We start from the raw sequence: 21860 nt of genomic DNA, 5'->3' as shown, positions 1-21860 counted from the left end.
AAAAGAAACAGAGATTTTGCACTCTTGTAAGTAGTTTTAAAATCCTTCCTACTCACTTGTCATGGGGCAGCTGGATGCCTGCTTTGTAAGTCTATGCCCTGCCTCTGAAAACCAGATTCATGTAAGTTTGATCCAGTTTATGTTACAAAATCCCTTCATAGGGAAGCAAGCTTCAGATATAATCCCATAAGAGTATCTGCTTCAGTAAAATCTCACCTCTAGTTTATGACAAATTGAGCATCCCTGATTTTCAGAAATCCTCCCTAAGAAAGGAGAGGGGGGAAGATAAAGAAATGTTTTAGAGCTCTAAAGGTGAATCCCTGGCGCACCCTAAGCACACAGCCATGAGTAACGGATGGTCATTTCTGGGCTAGCGGTTCTTCCGTGCTGTTTGTAGAAAGGACTGAAGTGGTAAAAGTCTAGCAAGGCTTACACAGGTGGACACGGGGAAGGAGTGTACAGGCCAGCCAGAAGCCTAAATGCAGCTTTATGTTGGGTGTGACTGGTAGCAAGCTTGATTGGGATTTAATACAAAGCAGGGAACCTAAAGGAGACTGGAGTGGCTCCCCCAATCCTAAATCCCTTCCAAGTTTTACACTTTGTTAGACATCGATGGTTGAGAGAGATGGTATCGGTTCCTTTGAAGGTCTGCTTGCGTATGCGGGAAAGCATAGAAAAGCAGATCACAGGAATATAAACTTGCATGGACAGCATTCTCTATCTCAATGAACTTCAAAGAGCCAAGTATTTGCCCAAGAATTCTCAGCACCTAAGACCAGAAAGCTCAGAGGTGGTTAATGACTGTGAAACAACAGGCTATCTTCTTGTTAAAGTCCTTTAAATGGCAATCGAACCAGGCCCTGGTGACCCACGAAAGTCAATAAGAGCTCATGAACAGATAGATGGCCTTTGAGATTTGTAAATGTTCACAGACCCAAAGAATGAAATCAGGAAGGAGGGCAGGGTTCACTGAGTGATGAGCAGTTTGCCCTGTCACCCTTCAGGAGCCATCTGTGTCTGTACAAAATGCAGTTCGGTTTTGGAAGTGTTTTGGCTAATTCGAACAAATACTGAAAGCTGCATAGATATCTGTAATTAGATGGGAGAGATTTGAAGGAGAAATAGAGCTCACCAGAACTCCCACGGGCAGCCTCTCCACTGAGCACTTCACACCAGCCAAGGAGACACAGCCTCAGCCCAATCACCTGGAAAAGTTTCACGACCCTACACTAGTAGTTTGAGAAAGACAGAATATAAGTACATTCAGGATTTCTTAAAAAGAAATATCTGCTTATCTCTAGGAATAGACATGTAAACAAAAAATATGGCAGGCAAATTTATTGAGCTACTCTCTGATTTAATTAATGTCTTTGAGTCTCAATGTATTAAACTATGCCTAAAAATAATAATAATAATATAAGCCACTTACTATGTAGCAGGTATGATTTAAAATGTTCCCCATATACTATGTCTTATGTTTGACCGTTGCGTATTATATGAAATCGTGTGTGTCTGAACATGGATGTCCACTCAGTCCTTGGTGTGGTTTTATAAGACTGGAAGGATGTTCACCTTTCTCATTTTATAAGTTACAAAACTGAAACAAAGTAGACCTGCATTACTGAGGTGGCACAGCTAATAATAGTCTTGCTAGAGGCAAAGCTGGGCATTTTGGCTGCAGAGCCTCACTCCTATGCTCAGTGTGCTGCCTCTCCACGTAATTATGAGTGTGCAAAGGTAGAGTCTTACAGATGTCACTAGAAGCCAGGCTCAGAGTAAACTCCAGCCCTGTGGAGGAAGATCAAGTGGCCTTGCTCAAGACTCAGACTAAGGACACAGCACCAGGCATGTTTAGAAATCACATAGGGAGACCTCAATAGGGTTGGGGCTAGGAGATTATCTATACTTTCTAAAGAATAAATCTAAGAGAGAATTAGCTAGCATTCCAAGTAAACTGGGCACATGGCACTTTTCTTGTGTAGACTTGAATACTAGCTTCTACGAATCTCAAAAATACCTTGGCCAACAAACAAAAATCATATTTTAAAAAGTGTGCAAAATAGTTTCAGCCTAGTCACAGGACTGGAATGTGTAAACCCATTAAACAAAAATATAAGTAGAGGTAAACAACTTACAACGTGGGTTGCCGAGTCCCGCCATCACAGACGTTTTATATACTAAAAGAAGGGCGTGGGCTAAAATTCCCATAGTGATTACAGAACGTGCTGCAGCTTTGTTTTGTTCCGTTTGTTTATGATTTGGGATTTTTCAAAATCAACTTTTGTTACCTGAAAAGAGGAGACACAGCTGCAATTTATATTTTAGCTTCTTCGTTTACACTCGGGTCGTTCAGTTCCCCTAAGATAAGAGCACCCACCCCTTTAAAGTAAAAGTCTTGTGCTGAGTCTCCCCCGAGGCCCCCAGCTCCAAGTGTCCTCTGACCCCTCAAGACCTTTGTGTGCACATGGCTGATAGCACTGTCCTTGGACAGCAAGATAAGGGCACAGGTACAGCAGAGGGGAGGGAAGTCAGGTTTCCCCTGGGAAGAGCCAGGGGTCGGATTGGTCGGTGTGTGGGTTAATACAGCCTGTCGGAAAAGCAGTATGGTTGCCTGTAACCATGGTGGCACGTGGTGTTGTAACTGCCCGTGGTGGAAGGTGCTTCCAAGGTGGGACTACCTCGCCTCACTTACTCCTCACTGTGCGTGAAGACACAACCCCAGATCTACAGAGGTGAGGTGATGCTCTGCCTCACCCCCTCACGGAGCGGCCTTGTAAAATCTCTGCTATGCGATACCATCTGTTGGGGCTATATTCGGACCAATGTAGGAGGCGTCAGAATTTCCCGCTATTCATCGCTTGACCCATTTTAGGGCCTGTGTTTGCTTCACAAGACAGTATCTTGGTTCTGCGAGGCCCAGTGTGGGAGGAGTAGACCCCTGTCAGATCTGTCCCCAGAAATACACGGCGGAGTGGTCAGCCCTTGTGCAGACGATCAAAACGCCAGGCACTCCTGCCTTCCCTTAGACTGCCCATTCCTGGGAGCCCAGGACAGAAAAGCACTGGCCCAAGTATGCTTTTCTCCCAAAAGAAGCCACGCCCACAAACGGTCAGCATCTACCCCTGTGGAGAGCACGCTGGATAGAGGCCTCCCTCTGCCCACCTTTCACCGCTGAAGTGGTGAAGCCACTTTAGACATTTTGCTTGTATGCTTGGTTCAAGCTGCCTAGTGACTGAATCTAATGTCCAGCGTGCAGAATGGAATCCAGATTTACTAGAAATCAGCTGGTGAGATGCCCCAGCGGGTAAAAGGCACCTGCCACAGAAGCCGGAATATCTGGGTTTGGGTCCCAGAGCTCTCAGTGGGAGGGGGGAATTTTTTTCCCGGAAGAACTCCAATCCCCCAATCCCTGCGCATCGTGACACACGTGCACTAGCATTCACACATGCACATTGTGAGCACGTGTGGATTAGCGCATGTGTGAGCACGCAGAAAGGAACGAGAGCTAAGTTGTGTAAGCGCTGTGATCCACGGTTTCATTTTTCATGAATAATTCACACTTCCCAGTGAGAGTCTTGGGCAGACTTCTCCTGTCTGTAGTACCCGAAGACACAGGGCAGCTCCGGTTTCCTGTGGGCCAGGAGAGCCTGCCAGGATGCCTAAGGTGGGGCTTCCCTGCCTGGTGGGTGGTCCCACCTCAAATCCTGTCATCCTTTGCATTTTGATGGGACTCTAGGACGGGGCTTCCTTTTAAATTAAAAATTACATTCCCCAGAGTCCTTCGGCTTTGGCTGGTGGTAGTAACGCCCTACCCTACCTCTAATTTTTGGCTGCTGACTTGAGCTGCATGGATGTGCAGTTCATCCCGTGTGTGTTAGTGACGGCCAGAGGGAGGTCTTTGAGAAAGGACAAAACAGCTGCAGGGCATGAACTCAGACCTGTGTCCATGGGCTCAGTGATGGGCAGGGTTTTTCTCTGTGATAGCTACTCCAAACACAGCAAACATTCTCTCCCTTCTGCACCCAAATTTGGGTGTCATCTTGCACTTCTACCTGAGTGTTGGGGAAGCCTGGGTGTGTGTGTGTGCGCGTGCATGTGTGTGCACACACGTGTGTGTGCACGCGTGTGTGTTGGGTGGGGCACGGATTGTGGCTGCATTTACCGGAAGTGACGTGCCATGGGCCATAGCCAGTTGGGTTTTGGTCTGTCCTCTTTGTCCCCTCCAGCCTTCTCTCTGTGACATGACTGGCATGGGGGAGGCAGTGGCTTCCATGACCGCACATTTTGGAGTCTACTGATTATTGCAGAGTCTGCTACACTGGGAGGGATGCTGGAGATATTCGGGGGGGTCAGCGGCTTAGTAAAGAGATATGAATCATCAGAACATTATCATTAAAAATGAAACCCAAAATGTAAATACCACTGCATGGAAAATAAGTTCCAAGGCAAGGTCCCATCCCTAAAGTAGCCAGGCACAGATCAATGCGGGATGTGGAGGAGATTAGGAGTAAGGCACAGAGCAACTTGGAAATCACATAAGAGGTCAAGACAGGGGCCAGGAAGATCTCTTTGCTGTGCTATCTGCAGCTGCTAAGTTCAGCCCCCAGGGCCCAGAGAAAAAGATGGATACGGGGATGCTCACCTATAATCCAGCAATGGGAGGGTGGAGGCAGGAAGATATCCAGGCCTTGCTGTCAGCCAAAGCGGTCAAATATGCAAGCTCCAAGCGTAGTGAGACACCCTGTCTCAAACAGTAACGCGAAGGGACAGTGAGTGGCTCAGTTAGTAAACTGCTCGCTACGGAGATATCAAGACTGAGGGTTAGTCATGCAGCGCCTCCCTCGTGTAAAAAGCTGGGACAGTTGGCACTCCTCTCAAAAAAAGATAAGGCTAAGAATGGTTAAGGTACATATCAAATACCAACATCTGGTCCCAGCATGTGCACACGCGCACACACATGCATGCATGCAGCCATGCATGCACACACGCATGCACGCACACGTGCACACACACTCACTCAAATACATACAAAGTGAAAAGCAATTGAGGAATCTGATTTTGAGCTCTGGCCCCCACATGCACATAGGTATCACACGCACATTCACAAACACGGGACACATACATGTGGGATAAACAAATGCTTGAGACAAGGGCGGATAACAGGGGAAGAGCATTGGAAAGCTTGCCGCTTTACATGCCATTGCTTTTAACGCTATGACGTGGGTTCTGTTCCTTAATAGGTAGCAAAGCCTATGTTGACCTTAAAATCCCTCTTAGTCAACCTTCCGTCACTGTGACGAAATCCCCAAGATAATCAGCTTCCTTCATGGGAAGAAGCATTCATCTTGGCCCAGGCTGGGGTTTCAGCCTGTAATTAGTTGGCCCATGGCTTTGGGGCCTGTAGCGGCACGGAATATCATGAAGGAAGTGCATGGCGGACGAGGCCTGTTCGCCTCATGGCAACCTGAGAGAGAACCTGTGACATTATCTCATTCCGGCACCTTCCCCAGACTCAGAGACACCGGGAGAGGATAAACGTAACCCTCTGTGCTTCTCCAGTATCAGTTCCATAGCCGCTCCTTCAGTCACCCTCTCCGTGAGTGCCCTCGGTGCGCTACGGTGAAGGACGAGGCCAGGGGACTAACGGCTTTAGTTGTGTGGCTTCCGGACAGGAGGCGTTGTTCCAGTAGGTTCCCGTTGTTTGTCCTCTTTTCTGGGTCCTCCTTGACCCGTGAGGCATGAGCTAGTTAGGAAGTTCAGAAAGGCAGGGTTCGTAAGTGTAGAGTTGGGAAAGACGCCACTGTGTGCCTTGGCCAGGACTTTGGAGCTGCTTACTGGCCTGCCTGATGGCCTGCTTGCCTGCTTGGGGCTCTGTGTTGGTTTGTTAGACATAGCTGGGAAGTTCCTGCTGCTTCTGCAGGAGCTATGTGAGAAATGAAGGCTTCAACGTTGAGCCCAGGGTATTTATTTGTTCAATGAGATGGGTGCACAGAGGTGTCCATGAAGAGTCGTCGTCTCTAAGCACAGTGATCTAGAAATCATTAATAAATAATGTAGCTTATGAGGACTTGGTGGCTTTGACTAGGAAATTAGGAGAGTCTCAAAGGCTCTGGTTGAGGCTCAGTGGAGGCACACTTGCCTCACATGCATGAGGTCCTGGGTTCAACTCCTATCACTGCCAAAAAGGAAAAATAGATAGCTTAACATCGTCGCGTGACATTGTCCACAGACACATTAATGAGTGCTCACAACACTAGAGTAGTGGAATGTCTTTGAACTGCCACTACAGAGATGAGGGATATCAAGGGTACCAGGTTAAATGGCTTGTCCGTAGGATGCATCCACGAAGCCTGGCTGCTGGATTTGACCCATGTCTAACGGTAAGGAATGGGAAAGTCTGCCAGTCGGGTATATCAGCTTCCCACTGCGGCAGGAGCCGTTCACCAACTTCTGGTGCAGACTGGATTCTTACAGTAAAAGATTTCAGTTTGCAAAAAATGATCCTTATGGTAGTCAGGAACACGTTAGTCTCATCAGAAACCAAGCGTACTTCCAACATTTTAGGCACCATTCAAACCTATAGTTAAATGCACAATAGAATTATTTGAATAACTGCTTAAATGGAAACTGAGACTAAATTTGATTTAGGACTATGAATCCTAAAATAATAGCCTGGGGGAAATAAGCCAACCTTTATCAAAAAGCTCTGTTACATATCAGACTCTTTATATGCGTTATTTTATTTAATACTCATTATTGCTCTGTGAAGTAATTCATGCATTTCCAGATGAGAATGAGTCATAGGGAATAAATGACCCATAATTCAGGCAAGTATGTGGTGGCTGGGCAGGTTCACGCCTCGGGCTTCCATGCCGGGAGACCCTGTGCTCCCCAGCATGTTTGGAAGGACCGGCGTGTGTGCTCTGCGTGGGGACTGTCTACTAAGAAGTCCTGCCAGTCAGACTCAGGAGAGAGGAGCACTATTGCTCAGTGGGGCAGCCTTTGCCCGGCAGGCATGCATGAGGGGACATGTTCAGTCCCCAGTGCCACCAAAAGATTGAAAACAAAAAGTTCAACTGCCTATAAACTTTGTAATGGCTTCAGAAGCTCTCTCAGAAGAGAAAACTTTGTGAAGTCTAAATTCTGTATTAGAATTTTCCTGCATGTACTGGTGGTTGCAGAGTCAACTCAGTTATAAAGAGATAGGGTACTGAGGAAGAGGAGCCATTTTACCATTCCAGAGAAAGAATCCTGAGGGGAACGCTGGAGAGAGTCAACCAGATCAACCTGACCACCACTAATTAAGAAAGAATGTTGTGGGCCACCTGCAGGAGGCAGGCGAGAAAGAGCAGCTTCGGGTCCAATTTATTCCTACCACAAAGCCCTGAAGAATTAAGTTCTAGTCAGCCGTGTATGACAATGGGTCCAGTGCAGAGCCAGGGAGCCCGTTTTAAAGCCAGAAATGGGCAGGATGGAAGAGGGGACGGAGACGGGTGGGAGGTGGCTACGGTTTGGCAAGACACAGACAGACAGACTGTGAAAGCAAAACACCCAGGAGGCTAAGGCAAGACGGAGGGCCCCTGTGAGCTGCATGAGACCCCGTCAGTGATGACAAGGGTTGGAAACCTAGCTCCGGGTTACAGGGTGTCCTGTCACGTGTGCACAAATCCCTGGTTCGGCCCCCAGCACTGAAAAGGCAAGTATCAAGGAAGGAGAATTCAGAGTTGGCGTTTAGTTGGCGCAGGTTTCAGTGAAGAGGCAGAGGCCAGCGGGTGCACTGTGATGACAGTTGCAAGCAACGTGGATGGACTCGCGTCCCCGCCTTTTATGTTTGAAGTGTTTGAAACAGAAAGATTCCATTCTGTGTCGCTTTGCCTCATTTTTAAAAGGGCAGAAGATCCGAACAAAGTCTTCTCCAAAAGAGAAGGGATTGGGAGCTGCCGAGAAAGATGTCGGGCCACATAGGCTGTTACTAACCTTACATTCTCCCCACGATGAAATCCCTGCTTCTGCCCGCTCCCCTTTAAGAGTTTTGTATTCACAAGGCCCGAGACAGTGTGCAGCTGCAGGTTTTCCCTCCGCGGCCCAGTTTGTTAGCAGGGCGGTTTATCCTCTCAGCAAACCGCTGGCGCCCCCGGACTGAGGCAACGGAAAGATTTCCCCCTTTCTCGTGGGCACATACAATGAAAGAGACAGTAATTATAGTCAATGTAACGACAGGATTCAGGTCACCTCAGAAAGGCCCAGCTACTGATGGGGCCCTTATAAAGCCATGAAGAGTGTGACTGCCCTTGGCTGAGCTCCCTCCTCTGGCTTTCCTGGACTTCCTGGGGAGTTGTTGGGGAGAGCTGGCTGTAACACGTCTAAACACCCACCAGTCTGAGAGGTCCTAGTGTGCTACAGGCAAAGGCAGAGACCGAGCTCACAGATACAGGTGTTGGCATCGCTGGACTCTCTGTGTCCCTCACCTCTATCTCCTGTTTTTCCTTTATACACAATTGAGCAGCTAGATTGATCTCTCTCTCCATCTCCCTCTCCCTCCCTCTCTTTCGCTCTCCCTCTCTCCCCCCATACACACACACACACACACACACACACACACACACACACACACACACCACAGGCAAGGAACTGAAAGGCGGTCCAGGGTCTTCACTGTGCTGGAAAACGTGTTGGGCGGCAGCATCGCCTCCCTGCTATGAGACGTGCCCAAGGTGGTTCCCACACACCCCATCCTTCACACCCATCCTTCACACCCATCCTTCACACCCATCCTTCACACCCATCCTGCCGCTCATCCTGCCGAATGGATGTAGCATTTGGTGCTGTTTTTGCCATGGGTGCCTTGAAAGCCAAGTCCTAGTGGGCAGAATTACACACTCTACCCTACTGTGAAAAGAGATGCCGCGGCCAAAATGTGCCCGCGATCCCAAGCTTGACACACAGGCCATGGATGCAAAACCAGGGCAGTGAGCAGAGTATGTTAAATACGGCAGGAGCACATTCATTTGTGTTTTCTGTTTTCTTCCTGTTCTGAATCTTTATTACATGGAAAAACCACATGATTGGGGGGGAGGAACCCATGTGTGCAAACAAATCTTTCTGGAGATTTCTTTGCACTGGCTGTATAAACTGATTTTTTTTTTTTTTAAGTAAATAGTTGATTCAGCTCTTTTTTCTTTTTTACTTAGACACTGATGTCTTTTATTCATTTTTTCATTCTTGAGTTAACTCTTGTGAAAGCTTTATGATAAGCCTGATAACAAAAATAACTAAAAGCAAATAATAGACACATTGGTTATTATCCATTTATACGACAGAGAAAGTCTTAATAATATGTTACCTAAAGTAGCTGTTACATGTAATTTTTTTTTCCTTGAATTCAGAATCCAGGCCCAGAGGTTTGCCTCAGTGACACCGCTCAGGAGTAGGCTGCCCTCAATCTCAGCCTCACTCTCCTACATATTATTCAGAATTTGCTAATATAAATGGTGTGACCCCAGTTTTATGTTCTTGATACAGTAGGCAAATGCAGCCTTCTTTAACACATACAGTCTGCATTTGGAAAATGTATTTTCAAAGTTCTTTAAACAATGACTTCGGAGCTCAAACAGTAGTGGCCTTGATAGTTAGGTTCCCACGCTGACCTAGAGACACACTACCAGGGAAGCTTCCTGTGGATTGAGCTGTGACCAGAGGCATCAGCTGAGCTTACCCGCCCCCCAAGTGCTTCCTGCAGAAGCCTTAGCCACAGCAGGTTCCTCCAGATGCCCTTTACGGTTCAGTCCAGGCTCACAGCTGGAGAAAAACTCTCCATGTTTGTACATGCTTCTGCTTCTTCTAGATTCAAGAGAGCAATAGCAAAAGCACATGCCTAACCCCAACTCGTGGGCTGTGGTTAAAACAGTAAAGCCGGCCCTGTCTCTCGCCAGCAGGAGATGTTGGAGGAGCTCAAGTCCAGCATCAGCAAGTCAGTAAGGGGGCTGTGCAGGTCAGTACGGGGATGTGCAGTGTGGTGAAAACCTGGGGTGTGGAGAGCTCGTCATGTGAGCATGAAGACCTTTGTTCGCATCTGCAACGCCCACAGATAAAGCTGAATGTAGGGGCACTGGGGCTCCAGGGATTCTGGGGCTCACTAGCCAGCCAGTCCAGCCAAATTTGTAAACCCTGGATCTAGTGAGAGGTCCCTGTCCCCCCAAAACAAGGTGATGAGCAGTTGAGGAAAACACCCTGGCTGTATTGACCTCTAGCCTCCACACTCATGCATTCGTGTGTGTGTGCGCGTGTGCGTGTGCGTGTGCGCGCACGAGCACTATACACTCCTGCACACCACCCTTCCCTCACTTCCATTATGCTACGGCTTACCCTGCCTGCTGCTTTTCCTCCTGGCTCTCATTTGACCTTTCCTGTCCAGGGTTTGGTCTTAGGTTTTGCCTTCTTTCGCAGCCGTGGAGCGAGCATCATCTCATAGCTCTTCTTGTATGAATAAACAAACACAGCACTCCTCAATAACACCAGGAGGACAAGACCAGGGCAAGACAGGAAGCAGGGGCAGGGGAGCCTACCTCATCATTCGTATGCCAAAGCTCGTCATTCCTGGGGGACATGTATTAGAATGCCACAGGCTGCTCAATTACCACAGAATATAAAGAGTTGCTGGAAGGTCATCGGAGGACAGTGCTCCCACCTCAGGGTGAACACAGTGGAAATGATCCTTAGGATTCACCCGTGGGTGGCAGAGGAAAGCGGGGACCAGAGTGGGGAAGAGAGGCCTTGCTGTCAGAGTTGCCTGGGGGTTTCCATTAGTCTTGATTCTCCCCACCCCCACCCCGCGGATAAGCTGGCGCTGCACCCATCAGCGAAGGCCAAGCAGACAAGGCATGTGAGCAGAGTTCTGACTGTGAGGAGGATTCACAGTGGCAAGGAAAGCCACCTTCTCCATACACAGGACACACCTGTGTGATGAGCCGTCTGTGAGGGGAGGTGACTTTTGTCTGGTTTGATTGCGTTAGCAATTTCTTTGCAAATATTCATGAGCCTGTCATTCCCCTACATTATATATTATTATATTTCAACCGCATTGTAGTTGTGAACACAATTTTTAAAGACATCTAGTGACTTCGTTTGTATGGCATTTGGTAAAAATGGCGAGATGTTTGTAATGTTTCTAACTGGAGGTACAGGAAGCTTGTGAGCCTCCTGACTTGGGTGCTAAGAACAGAACCGGGATCCTCTGAAAGAGTTGGAAACGCTCAACCTCTAAGTCATCTCTCTAGCCCTGATAGTGTAATTAACCACTTTCAAATGTTCAAACTCAAAACTAGGGTGCATCCACATTACACTTGTCGTGTATAACACCTAGTATTTTAAGAATGTGACTTGGGCCCATTAATTAACGTCCAGGCACCTCTGAAACCTTCAGCCCATCTGGCTGTAAAGGCTGTCCGGAAGAATAGCGGAGAAAGAGAATGTGAGAGGTGACGTATAGTGGGAGGCATACAGATGGTGCAGAAGGACATCTCTGGGGCAAGTCCGTAGAAAACGTACACACTGGACCTGCTCGACTTTAAATTGTATCCCTTCAGCATCAATTAAAAGTGTAATGGGACTAAAGGAAAGGACAAAAACTACAGAGAAGTTCCCGACACCCTCTTCCTGCAGCATCCCCAACACACACAGATCTGAGTGCTGTATGTCTCCTAACATGAGAAACAGCGATCAGTTTTGAAGTGAGTGGCATTGGTTGGCTGCTGCTCACCACCTTAATGTTCTCTTTCTGAGGGACACTTCACCCTGGAGCAGTGGTTCTCAGCCTTCCTAGTGCTGACTCTTTAATACAGTTCCCCACGGTGGGACGACCCCCGACCATAACATTCATCTCTGCAATGTTGCTCCTTTTATGAGTTGTGATGTAAATACCTGACACGCAGGATATGTGTGGCCCCTGTGGGGATTGCAACCCACAGCCTGACCACTGTCCTAGGGTGTACTTCATTCAGACAGTCCCAACTTTAGTGTTCTCAGAAAAGGAAGTTAACAATAAGTGATACTTTCACGAAAAGATGTTGTCACCCACAAATGGAACTTCTAAGGAGCAAAGCTGATGCTTTCCAGAGCCCTGAGGTCCAGTTCTGGAACCTCCCGTAGTCCACAGCTGCTCCTGAGTGTGTCTCATCCTTTTTATCCGACACGTGCATTTCACAGACGGACAGAGGCACAGCCCTGAACAGCCAGTTTTCTGGTCCAGATTTACTGTTGCAGGCATGACTTCAACTTTAGCTTTGGCATAGGCTGGGGCATGATGGGAAAGGCTGCCTGGGTGAGTCCAGGCAAACTTTAGTTATAACTTTGAAGCCAATTTCCAGTCCGCCTGCTCGGTTTCCTCCTTGTCGCACACCAGTTAGAAGCATCGTCGTAAATTTCTGTGATGCAAATTCACCCATTCTCATTTTATGGGACTTTCTGTGGGGTGCCTGTCTTTGTAAATTTCATTCTGTCTGGCTTTCATTCTGTCCGGTTTTCATTCTGTCAGCTCATTTCAGCCAATAAGCATTTTCTAAACATATTATTATTATATGTTTGTCTAAAGAACTAGAAGATTGCCCAGAATCTCTCAGGACCCCTTGCTACAATAAGAGAAAGTAGAGGGAGGGAAATAAGACATGATTTGATGGTCCTGTTGTATAGTTACCACTGAAGCTCAGGGTGAAATAGAAGAAATTCCTACTTAACGATTAACTATCTAACTCTAAAAGAAAGTTATAATCTATTTGGAGAATCTAAATATTACCTAACTATAATGGTGTCATCCGCATGCATTCACATGCTAGATCCTTTGACTGTATCTACATATAAAAGCTATTTATTGTTCTTATTCACAGCTACCAATATGTTAGACAAGGAATTCTATTTTCCAAATTAGCTTCAAATTCCAAGGAAACTTTTTAAAAACAAAAATAGGGCATGGGCTGGAGAAACACTCAGTGCTTGCCTGCACCTGCTGCTCTTCCAGAGGACCCAAGTTTGGTTCCCAGCACCCAAGTTGGAGCTCAGAATGCACAGCTCCCTCTTCCGGGCTCCCACCAACATGGAGGACCCCCACTCACAGACACGTGTGCATCTGAGTCTTAAATGAATAAGCTCGGTATCTGAAGTTTTGAACTTTTATTCCACATACACATTTTCTGTAAATCAGCCCCCCCCCCTTTTTGTTTTGGCTGTCCTGGAACTTTGGCTCTGTAGATCAGGCTGGCCTTGAACTCACAGAGATCTGCCTGCCTCTGCCTCCAGGTTGCTGGGATTAAAGGCGTGCGCCACCAATGCCCAGGGATCAGCCTATTTTTATCAGTTCAGTACACATCTGTATGCGTCAATAAAGGATGAACATGTTATCACGTGAACACACTAAAAATATCACATATGAACTATTGGCATGCTCAAAGAACAATACCAGTATGCATAAACTCTGATACAGCAGGATAATAAATTACATGTATAGAAATGATGCTTTTCCTGGGGATTGAAGCCTGGCTGTACCAATATTAGCTGATATTCACCATGAGGGGTTCCATCAATTATGTCTTAGAGATTTGTTGGTTATTTAACAAATAAACATCTGTTCATTAATTATGCAAAGTTAAGTCAAAACATTGCACAAAAAACAATGCTTTTGATAAAGTTTTACATGTAAGTTGACATTTAATGGTGTAGACTACATAGGCCCAACTCCCTCACCTTTACAAACGCAAGGGACTAGAAAGGGACATGACTGGGCTGGGGATTTAGCTTGGTGGCAGAGTATTTGCCTAGCATGTGCAAGGCCTAGGGTTCAAAATCCAGTAATGCAAAAGTATGGATGGGGACCTTGAAGATTGACTCCGAGGACCATAGCTCAGATTTCATAGTAAGCTATTAAAGCCTTGCTTGGGCTCTATCTGTGCTTTGGGTTATTAAGAATATTGTATTATTATTAAGGATATTGCAGCTGCTTAATTAGAGTGTTACGCTTTTTTCTCTTTACTGTGACCTTTAAGCATACCCTGCATTAGAAACTGGTTGCTCTTATATCTTGGACACAGGATTATGTTTGATAAGACTATATCTTTGTATTATAAGTTAACAGTCAAACTATATATGATTAAGCCTTAGATGTTTATAGTCAAGATCATAAACAACTTCCAAAGAATAGATTCTCTGGCTGACTAGACTTCCTGAGTGCTAGATAGTCATGTGAACATACAGCGGTAGAAATATGAAACAAGATAATGTAAGAGGCTGAGGTCTACACAGATGGCCTGCCCACATACATGCTGTCATGGCGCCGCAGAAAGCACTGTGTGTTCGGGTCATCGTTCCTTGCCACAACCACACAGAAGAAATGGCTGAGTGTGAAAATCCTCAGCAAGAAGGGCTGCAGAGTTTTGCAGAGTTGATGGTTGCTTCAGTATTATGAGAAGCTGGAGATCAATGTATTGTCAAGTATCTTTTTGCAAAGATTAGACTTATGCTCATTATTTTCTTCCCTGCAGGGAGTCTAAATTGCACATGTCTTTTCCTTTAACAGATAATCCTGAAATAATCAACAGAAATGGGATGGAATGCCAAGAATCTGCATTGAGGATAACTAAGCATTGTTACTGTACATACTATCCTGTTTCCTCCTCGATAGAGTTGCCACAAACTGCATGCTAAACTTAGTTCTTCTGGAGAGACCACAACCCTAAGGCTAGTTCCACTATGTCATATATGAGTATTAAATATGGTATGCTTAGTATATTCCAGCCTAAGATAGTTAACTACCTGAGACCAGCTGCGATGTTCAAAGACATAAAGGATGAGGTTTTCTTTTCCAGGGTCCTAAGCATAGTTTCTGTCCTAGGAATATTGTCTTATCTCCGTAACTATAGCCGATGCAGAAAGTACAGCCAATACACCCGTTTCGACTCAGAATATTTCAAATTTAGCAATAAACAGATAGCATTAGTCTAAGCACTTATTCCAAGGGCAGGTTCGATTCTAACTCCAATCACCGACATTTCATTCCCTGACGGGATCAGAGGGCGTGATTTCACTTCTTGACGAGATGAACGTTGTAACAGAGATGAGGAGTGAAGTAGAACAGATACCTGCCTCGCAGGTCTAAAATGTGGATGGCTGTTCAAGCACAACTGCTGTGGACACATCAGAGTGTGGGATTCGGCTTGCCTGGAGATGCCGCACTGAGTGAATCATGGGATTCTAGAATAACGTTGCATAGGTTGAAAAAAAAAAAAAAAACTTTGCACGGTATGAGCTTCATACCCACCCAACAAAGTCTTGAAGGTGTTATTTTACAAGTATATTTTTAAAGTTGTTTTATAAGAGAGACTTTGTAGAAGTGCCTAGATTTTGCCAGACTTCATCCAGCTTGACTAGAATGAAAGGCTCGTGCCGATAGTTGAATCTAAGGGATTGGTCTTTCAAACTCTCCCTCCCGTTGCCTGGTTCCCCAATAGCTCTTCTAAACGCAAACCTAGTCCATCAGGGAAGCTGCAGGTGGGGAGGTCTGTATAATATTCCAGTTTAAGTACGTCTGAGTTCAGTCACTTACAGATGCAAACTGTGACTTTAATCTAAATTACTGTGTAAACAAGACAGAAGTAGATAGCTTCACTCTTAAAAATATCCATTACTGTTTTTGCATTTCAAAAGTTGGATTAAGGGGTTGTAACTAACTACAGCATGGAAAAAAAATAGTTCTTTTAATTCTTTCACCTTAAAGCATATTTTATGTCTCAAAAGTATAAAAAAAACTTTAATACAAGTACATACATATTATATATACACATACATATATACTATATATGGATGAAACATATTTTAATGTTGTTTACTTTTTTAAATACTTGGTTGATCTTCAAGGTAATAGCGATACAATTAAATTTTGTTCAGAAAGTTTGTTTTAAAGTTTATTTTAAGCACTATTGTACCAAATATTTCATATTTCACATTTTATATGTTGCACATAGCCACAGAACCTACATAGTTTTTAAATTATTGTTTAAGAAATGACACAGCTGTTATAAATGGATATTATGTGTAATTGTTTAAAAAATCCATTTTTTTCTTTGTGGACATTTTAGTGATTGAAGTATTTTGACTTTTGAAATTGAATGTAAAATATTTTAAATTTTGGTATCATCGCCTGTTCTGAAAACTAGAGGCATCAACCATATCAATTTTTTTTTTGATTGAGAAAAAAAATCTGCATTTAATTCATGATGGTCAAAGTCTAATACTATCTATTAATCTTATGTCATAGACCTGATAACTGTATCAAAAGAAAAATCACGTTCTGAGTATAATCTTGAGTAGTGCTTGTATTGTGTTTGCTTTAATTTGTGGAGAGGTATTGTATCTGACTTGTATCACTTGGATAGTTTTCATCTTTGTGTATTATTGATATTTGTGATTTTCTCAGTTATAACGATGTAGTTACGCTACAACTTGCCTAAAACACTCATACTTGTCTTTCTGTTTTTCTTTTTTCTTTGCTTATTCATTTAAACTCATTGAGAAGACAGTAGACATTACTAAAAGGTAAATTATGGGAATCACTGAAATATTTTTGTAGACTAATTGTTGTAACTGTCTTTTTATTTTTCTTTCATTTCATGATTTTTACTTTAAAAATTATCAGCACATAGCTATTTTCAGCCCTTTAATTACGGAGCATCGAAAACATCACCTGTAACCCCCAGCAAATATAGATGACTGTATTTTTACTATGATATCCATTTTCCAGAATTGTGATTATAATATGCAGAGAGTCAAATATGCCATTTACAATAAGGAGGAGGTAAGGCAAATGCATAGATGTACAAATATATGTACAACAGATTTTGCTTTTTATTTATTTATAATGTAATTTTATAGAATAATTCTGGGATTTGAGAGGATCTAAAACTATTTTTCTGTATAAATATTATTTGCCAAAAGTTTGTTTATATTCAGAAGTCTGACTATGATGAATAAATCTTAAATGCTTTGTTTAATTACAAAAACAAAAACAAAAAAAATCACCAATATCCAAGACAGGAAGATGTCAGCCCAACAGCTACAGCAGTTAGGAAACTAACTCCACGTGTATGGGACTCCATTTCAATCTTGGTTTTTAGGGTGTTAAGCACTTCACAGACACGTTCGTCCAGCCACACACCACTGGCCACGTTTCTACTAAACCTTTCCGTAACTCTTCTTAAAGAACCCCCTCATTCATTATCTTACAGTGTAAACGGGAGTCTGATTTGTATCAATTCTATGTTCTGGTTGTAATATTCAGTTCACTCACCCGATGTACAACCAACGGAATAAAAGGAGCATTTAAAAGGATGGTGTGAGCCTCCTTGTTTAGTTGGGTGATGAGTTGGACCAAAATGCTTTCACTTTGCTGTAGTTACCACTCAATGGCACCAAATAACACACTCCTCAAATGGGAGAGGGGCAAAGCTTTGGATTGGTTGGTTGGTTGGTTGGTTGGTTGGTTGGTTGGTTGATCGATCGCTTTGGCTTTGGCTCTTTTCCTTTACACTCTAATTTTCCTTTACACTCTAATTTGAGGGAGTGCACACCGCTGTGCATGTGGCGGTCAGAGGACAGTTTGAGAGAGTTGATTCTCTCCTGAACTGTGGGTCCTGGAGGCTGAACTCAGGCCATCAGCCTGGGCAGCAAACACATGTGTCCACTGAGCTGTGTTTCCAGCCCCAGGCTTTGGCTTCTCAGAGCAAGAAAAATAAAAATGACCACTTGGGAAATACACTCAGCATCATTTAAAACTAGCAACAAAACGTCCTGCCAACCCCACCCTTTGGCTTATGATTCTGACTAATAATGAAGCGACGCCCATAAGCAAATGGGGCCCGAGGACAAGAACATGAGTTCTGTTAACAGAAAAGAAACTGACCATTAGCCTGCCGTGCAGGCTTCCAGAAGGAGCTTAAGTGGGCGTGTGATCTGCACCCACTGCGGGAAACAGAAAGGTGAGCCCTGCTGTGTGCACAGGGCCTGGCCACACAGACCAAGAACAGAGCAGGACCTGGGGTGGAAGGGAGTCTGTGACTCCTTGTGTCCACAAACCATGTCCTAGCAAGAGTGCGCCCTTAAGACTGCATCGCAAGGGCTGCAGAGATGGCTCAGTGTCTAAGAGCACTGGCTGCTCTTCCAGTGGACCAGGGTTCAAATCCCAGCACCCATATGGAGGGCCACAACTGTCTGTAAGTTCAGTTTCGGGGGATCTGACACCCTCTTCCGGCAACCACAGTCACTGCATGTATACGGTGCGCAGACACACATGTATGCAGATCACCCATACATATAAGTAATAAAAATAAAGCTTAAAAACCCTTCATCTCAAATTTGAGAGGCTATGAAAGCAGCCTACTTTATCTCTTTAGCATAAAATTATTTTGATATAAGATGTCAGGTGTCTTATGCAGTTCTCTGTCAAAAGAAAAGTGTTATTTCCATTTTGAACTATCTAATATAAAAATGATATTTCAGACTCAGAAATTCATTGTCTTTAAACAAAGTTTAGGGATTTTCATTTGTTTTTGTTTTCCTTCAAAACACTACAGAATTAGGAACAGCCAGGCAAACTGAGATAATATTCAACATTCTGCTTCTTCTAAAGCGTCAGAAATACTTAACATACTGACTCCGTAAAGAATAATTTCCCCATTTAAAGAATTCAGGTATGTGAGAAATTGAGCAACTTAACTGTTGCCGAGGCTTCCCTCATCCATAAAAATGACCGAGTCATTGTGAATAAACACGAGTCACAAAGGATGCATGCATTGATAATGATTTCCCTCTGCTCCTCGGTGGAAAAGATGGGGGGCGTGAGTATCAGGGCAAGTCTAAGGCTCCAAACCCCATGTTGAATAGTCTATGTAGAGCTCCAAGCAAGTCCTCGCTGTCAGTGAAGAGAATTGCCAATACCTGACAAGTGATTCCAGTTGGTACAGGAACCCCTAACTCACAGCACAGCAGACACATACCGTCGCGTACAGCATGATGCTAGATTAGCAGAGCCTTTCAGTGTTCACGTCCACCCCCCAGTATGGAGATCCACCCAGCACACCCGTCCCTGGCACATTCCACATGCCTGGCAGCCAAGACACAGCTTCAGCTTCTTCTCCTGCCTCAGCTCCTTTGAAAGCTCATTGCCTGCCGACTGGGGGTGCAGGGAACTGTACGTGCTACTTGACTTCATTTTAGTAAGGTCACTTCAGATACCCCCACACATTGGGGAGGAAGCAGCGACTGACGCGGTTCACGTATGTTTTACACAACCTCAAGCTTTACAAAGGATTCCTTATACTCCCGGTGTAGGTGAGAAATAAAAACCCATAAAAGTTGGGCAGCCCTTTTATGGACTGGAACTTAACTTCAAGCCTTAGCTCATCCTAGCTGCACAGCCACGTTGCAATGGACTCCCTTTGTGTCCTTCTCCAGGCTAAACTTGCATTACAGCTCTGAGTACAGTATTGAGGGATGTTTAAAGTAGGGTGTTAACTTTTACTTCAAATAAATAGGTTGTCTTCCTTGTCACAAGAATACAATGTAAAATACACTTTCTAGTTATAAACTGCAAAGTACTATTAGAAATGTAGGGCAGACCTTAATTGTCTATTGGGACCAGAAGCGCCCTCTCTCCAGGGACTCCCAGGTTTGTTTAGCTTTTCTCAAGTCCCATATAGTTTGCCTAAAATAAAACAGAATGAAAGCCATTGAAATTTGCCCAATTATGATGTTTCATGAAGTCATAGAACAGCCAGACCCATAGATATAGTCCCTGAGAAGATGTGATTTGAATGTCTGGGGAAAACGGCCAGAGAGAATAAATTTTTGCATAAAGGTCACAGAAGGCCACACATGGAAGGCATTCCACTAAGATCCAATTGTGTCCAGAGAGGCTCAGAAGCTGGACGTGGTTCTTGTTTGCCTTTGTCTCCTTTCTTTACTGTGGGTCGTCCCGGGCCTCTGGTTTATGTAAGCAAAAAAGAGAACAATATTGGTTTTCATATGAACATTAAAACAACAGAAATTAGGTCAGCCTTTTTCTTCTGCTAGAAAATCTTCTTTTCAAAGGATAGCTCTCATGAGCATACAAGTCGAGTGTTGAGGTTGCCAGGGTCCCCTTCCCTGGCCTCTACTGAGTTCTCAAGTTGAGGGCTAGAAACCAGTGCATTGAAATATGAAATACACAGACTTACAGAGGGAGAAAATGCATCCAAACTAGCTTGGCAGTTTAAAGAACACTAGCTCAGAGCTCTGGACGTGTCCGGATAAATTGATTTAGTTTATGCAGATGGACCAAACAAAGCCCAGAATAAATGCATACCCCATATCCAGGACTCTCACATGTTTGTGTATGGTTCAAGTATTAATCATCTGTAATGGCAACTTGTTTCCTAGAGCTACAGAAAGGAAAGGTCAGCGTCTGCATGTCACAGTGGTTCAGTGGCTGAGAGCTGGATTTCTGCCCAAGTTTAACTCTCAAGTCTACATTTGAACAACTAAACATCAATTTTCTTCATCCATGATCTGAGACTCGCAATTGACTCAATTTCACTGAGGCATAATGAGGTTTAAATAAGAGGATACACACCAGCCCTGTGGAGCAGAACGCAGAACAATTGTCTGCTGGCCATCAGTGACTCCTCAAATAGTATTCAAACGAGTGCTTGTGTCCCACCACAATTATGATCTCCTTGTTCTCTCCAATCATTTGTTGACAATGAGGAGGCACTCTTTTGTCTACTGACAATTAATGCCAAAAGCCTATGGGTAAATAATAGGAAATTTATAATGACAATAATGAGCCTCGTTCTCCAGTTATGTCAACTCAACAAATATTCAATAAGCCTAGACAAGCACTTCTTGGCAGTGCAGGGGACAGGGACATAAGCAAATCCAGCCCTCTGCCCACCAGAGGCTCTCTCTTAGCTCCTCGTAAGGCTCTGGGTAGACTCCTTCTGTTTCTGTGGATGGAAGTTCCTGTCATGCCTGGTCCCACAGCCATTTAGCCACAAATAAACACACAGAGGCTTACCTTAATTATAAACTGTTTGTCCAATGGCTCAGGCTTCTTATTGGCTAGCCCTCTCTTGATTATTAACCCATTTCTGTATTCTGTGTATCTCCATGTGGTCTTGGCTTATCGGAGAATGCCGAGGCATCCTACCTTCCCCGTAACAACATGGTGTGTCTCCTTGACTTGCTCACAGCTTTCCTCTTCCCAGAATTCTCCTAGTCTGCTAGCCCCGCCTCTATTTCCTGCCTGGCTACATCCTGCCTGCCCATTGCCGAAACAGCTTTAGTCATCAACCAATAAGAGAAACATGTATTCACAGCATACAGAAGGACGTCCCCCGTCACTGCCTCCCTGAATGGATTATGGAGCTATGGGGGGGGGGGAAGAGGTAGACGGGTAGATAAAATATCAACACTACCTCCTTGAATGGAATGTGGAGTTACGTGGGAAGGAGGTAAAGGGGTAGCTCTGACGCATGCCCCAACACCATATCCATCTTCCCCTAATAAGCTGGACTCCCCAGGAAGCAGACCCTGCTTGTTGCTGGCAGGAAAACCAGTTGGCAGCCTGAAGGCCAGGCCAGTGTTCAGTAGCCTGTCTCAGCACAAATCGAAGGAAAAGGCAAAAGTGTTAGGATCTAAGGAATAATATGTTTTTAAAGTCAAAAATATCAGTGCTGCAGAGGCAGCTCTTTTAGTTAAGTGCCTGGCCTGTAAGCTTGGGGACCTGGGTTCAATGCCAGGTGTGGTGGTGCGTGCCTGCAGTCCCCGAAGTGGGGGCATCCTAA

At 44.7% G+C, this 21860-nt stretch overlaps 1 protein-coding gene across 6 annotated transcripts in view; it reads left to right on the top strand.

The window, feature by feature from the left end:
- The window catches only part of Mbnl2 (muscleblind like splicing regulator 2), a 93376-nt gene extending 76006 nt beyond the window's left edge, over nucleotides 1-17370 (top strand). For all 6 annotated transcript variants that reach the window (XM_051195212.1, XM_051195214.1, XM_051195216.1 and 3 more), the window contains one exon: nucleotides 14564-17370. In XM_051195212.1, coding sequence (XP_051051169.1) covers nucleotides 14564-14578 — 15 coding nt within the window. In that variant the 3' untranslated portion in view covers nucleotides 14579-17370. The remainder of the gene's footprint in view (nucleotides 1-14563) is intronic.
- Nucleotides 17371-21860: the final 4490 nt, after the last annotated feature.

This window comes from Phodopus roborovskii, unplaced genomic scaffold, assembly GCF_943737965.1.
Source record: "Phodopus roborovskii unplaced genomic scaffold, PHOROB, whole genome shotgun sequence".
Lineage (NCBI taxonomy): Eukaryota > Metazoa > Chordata > Mammalia > Rodentia > Cricetidae > Phodopus > Phodopus roborovskii.
Note: the sequence above shows the minus strand (reverse complement) of the source record. Positions and strands in the feature narration are given on the sequence as shown.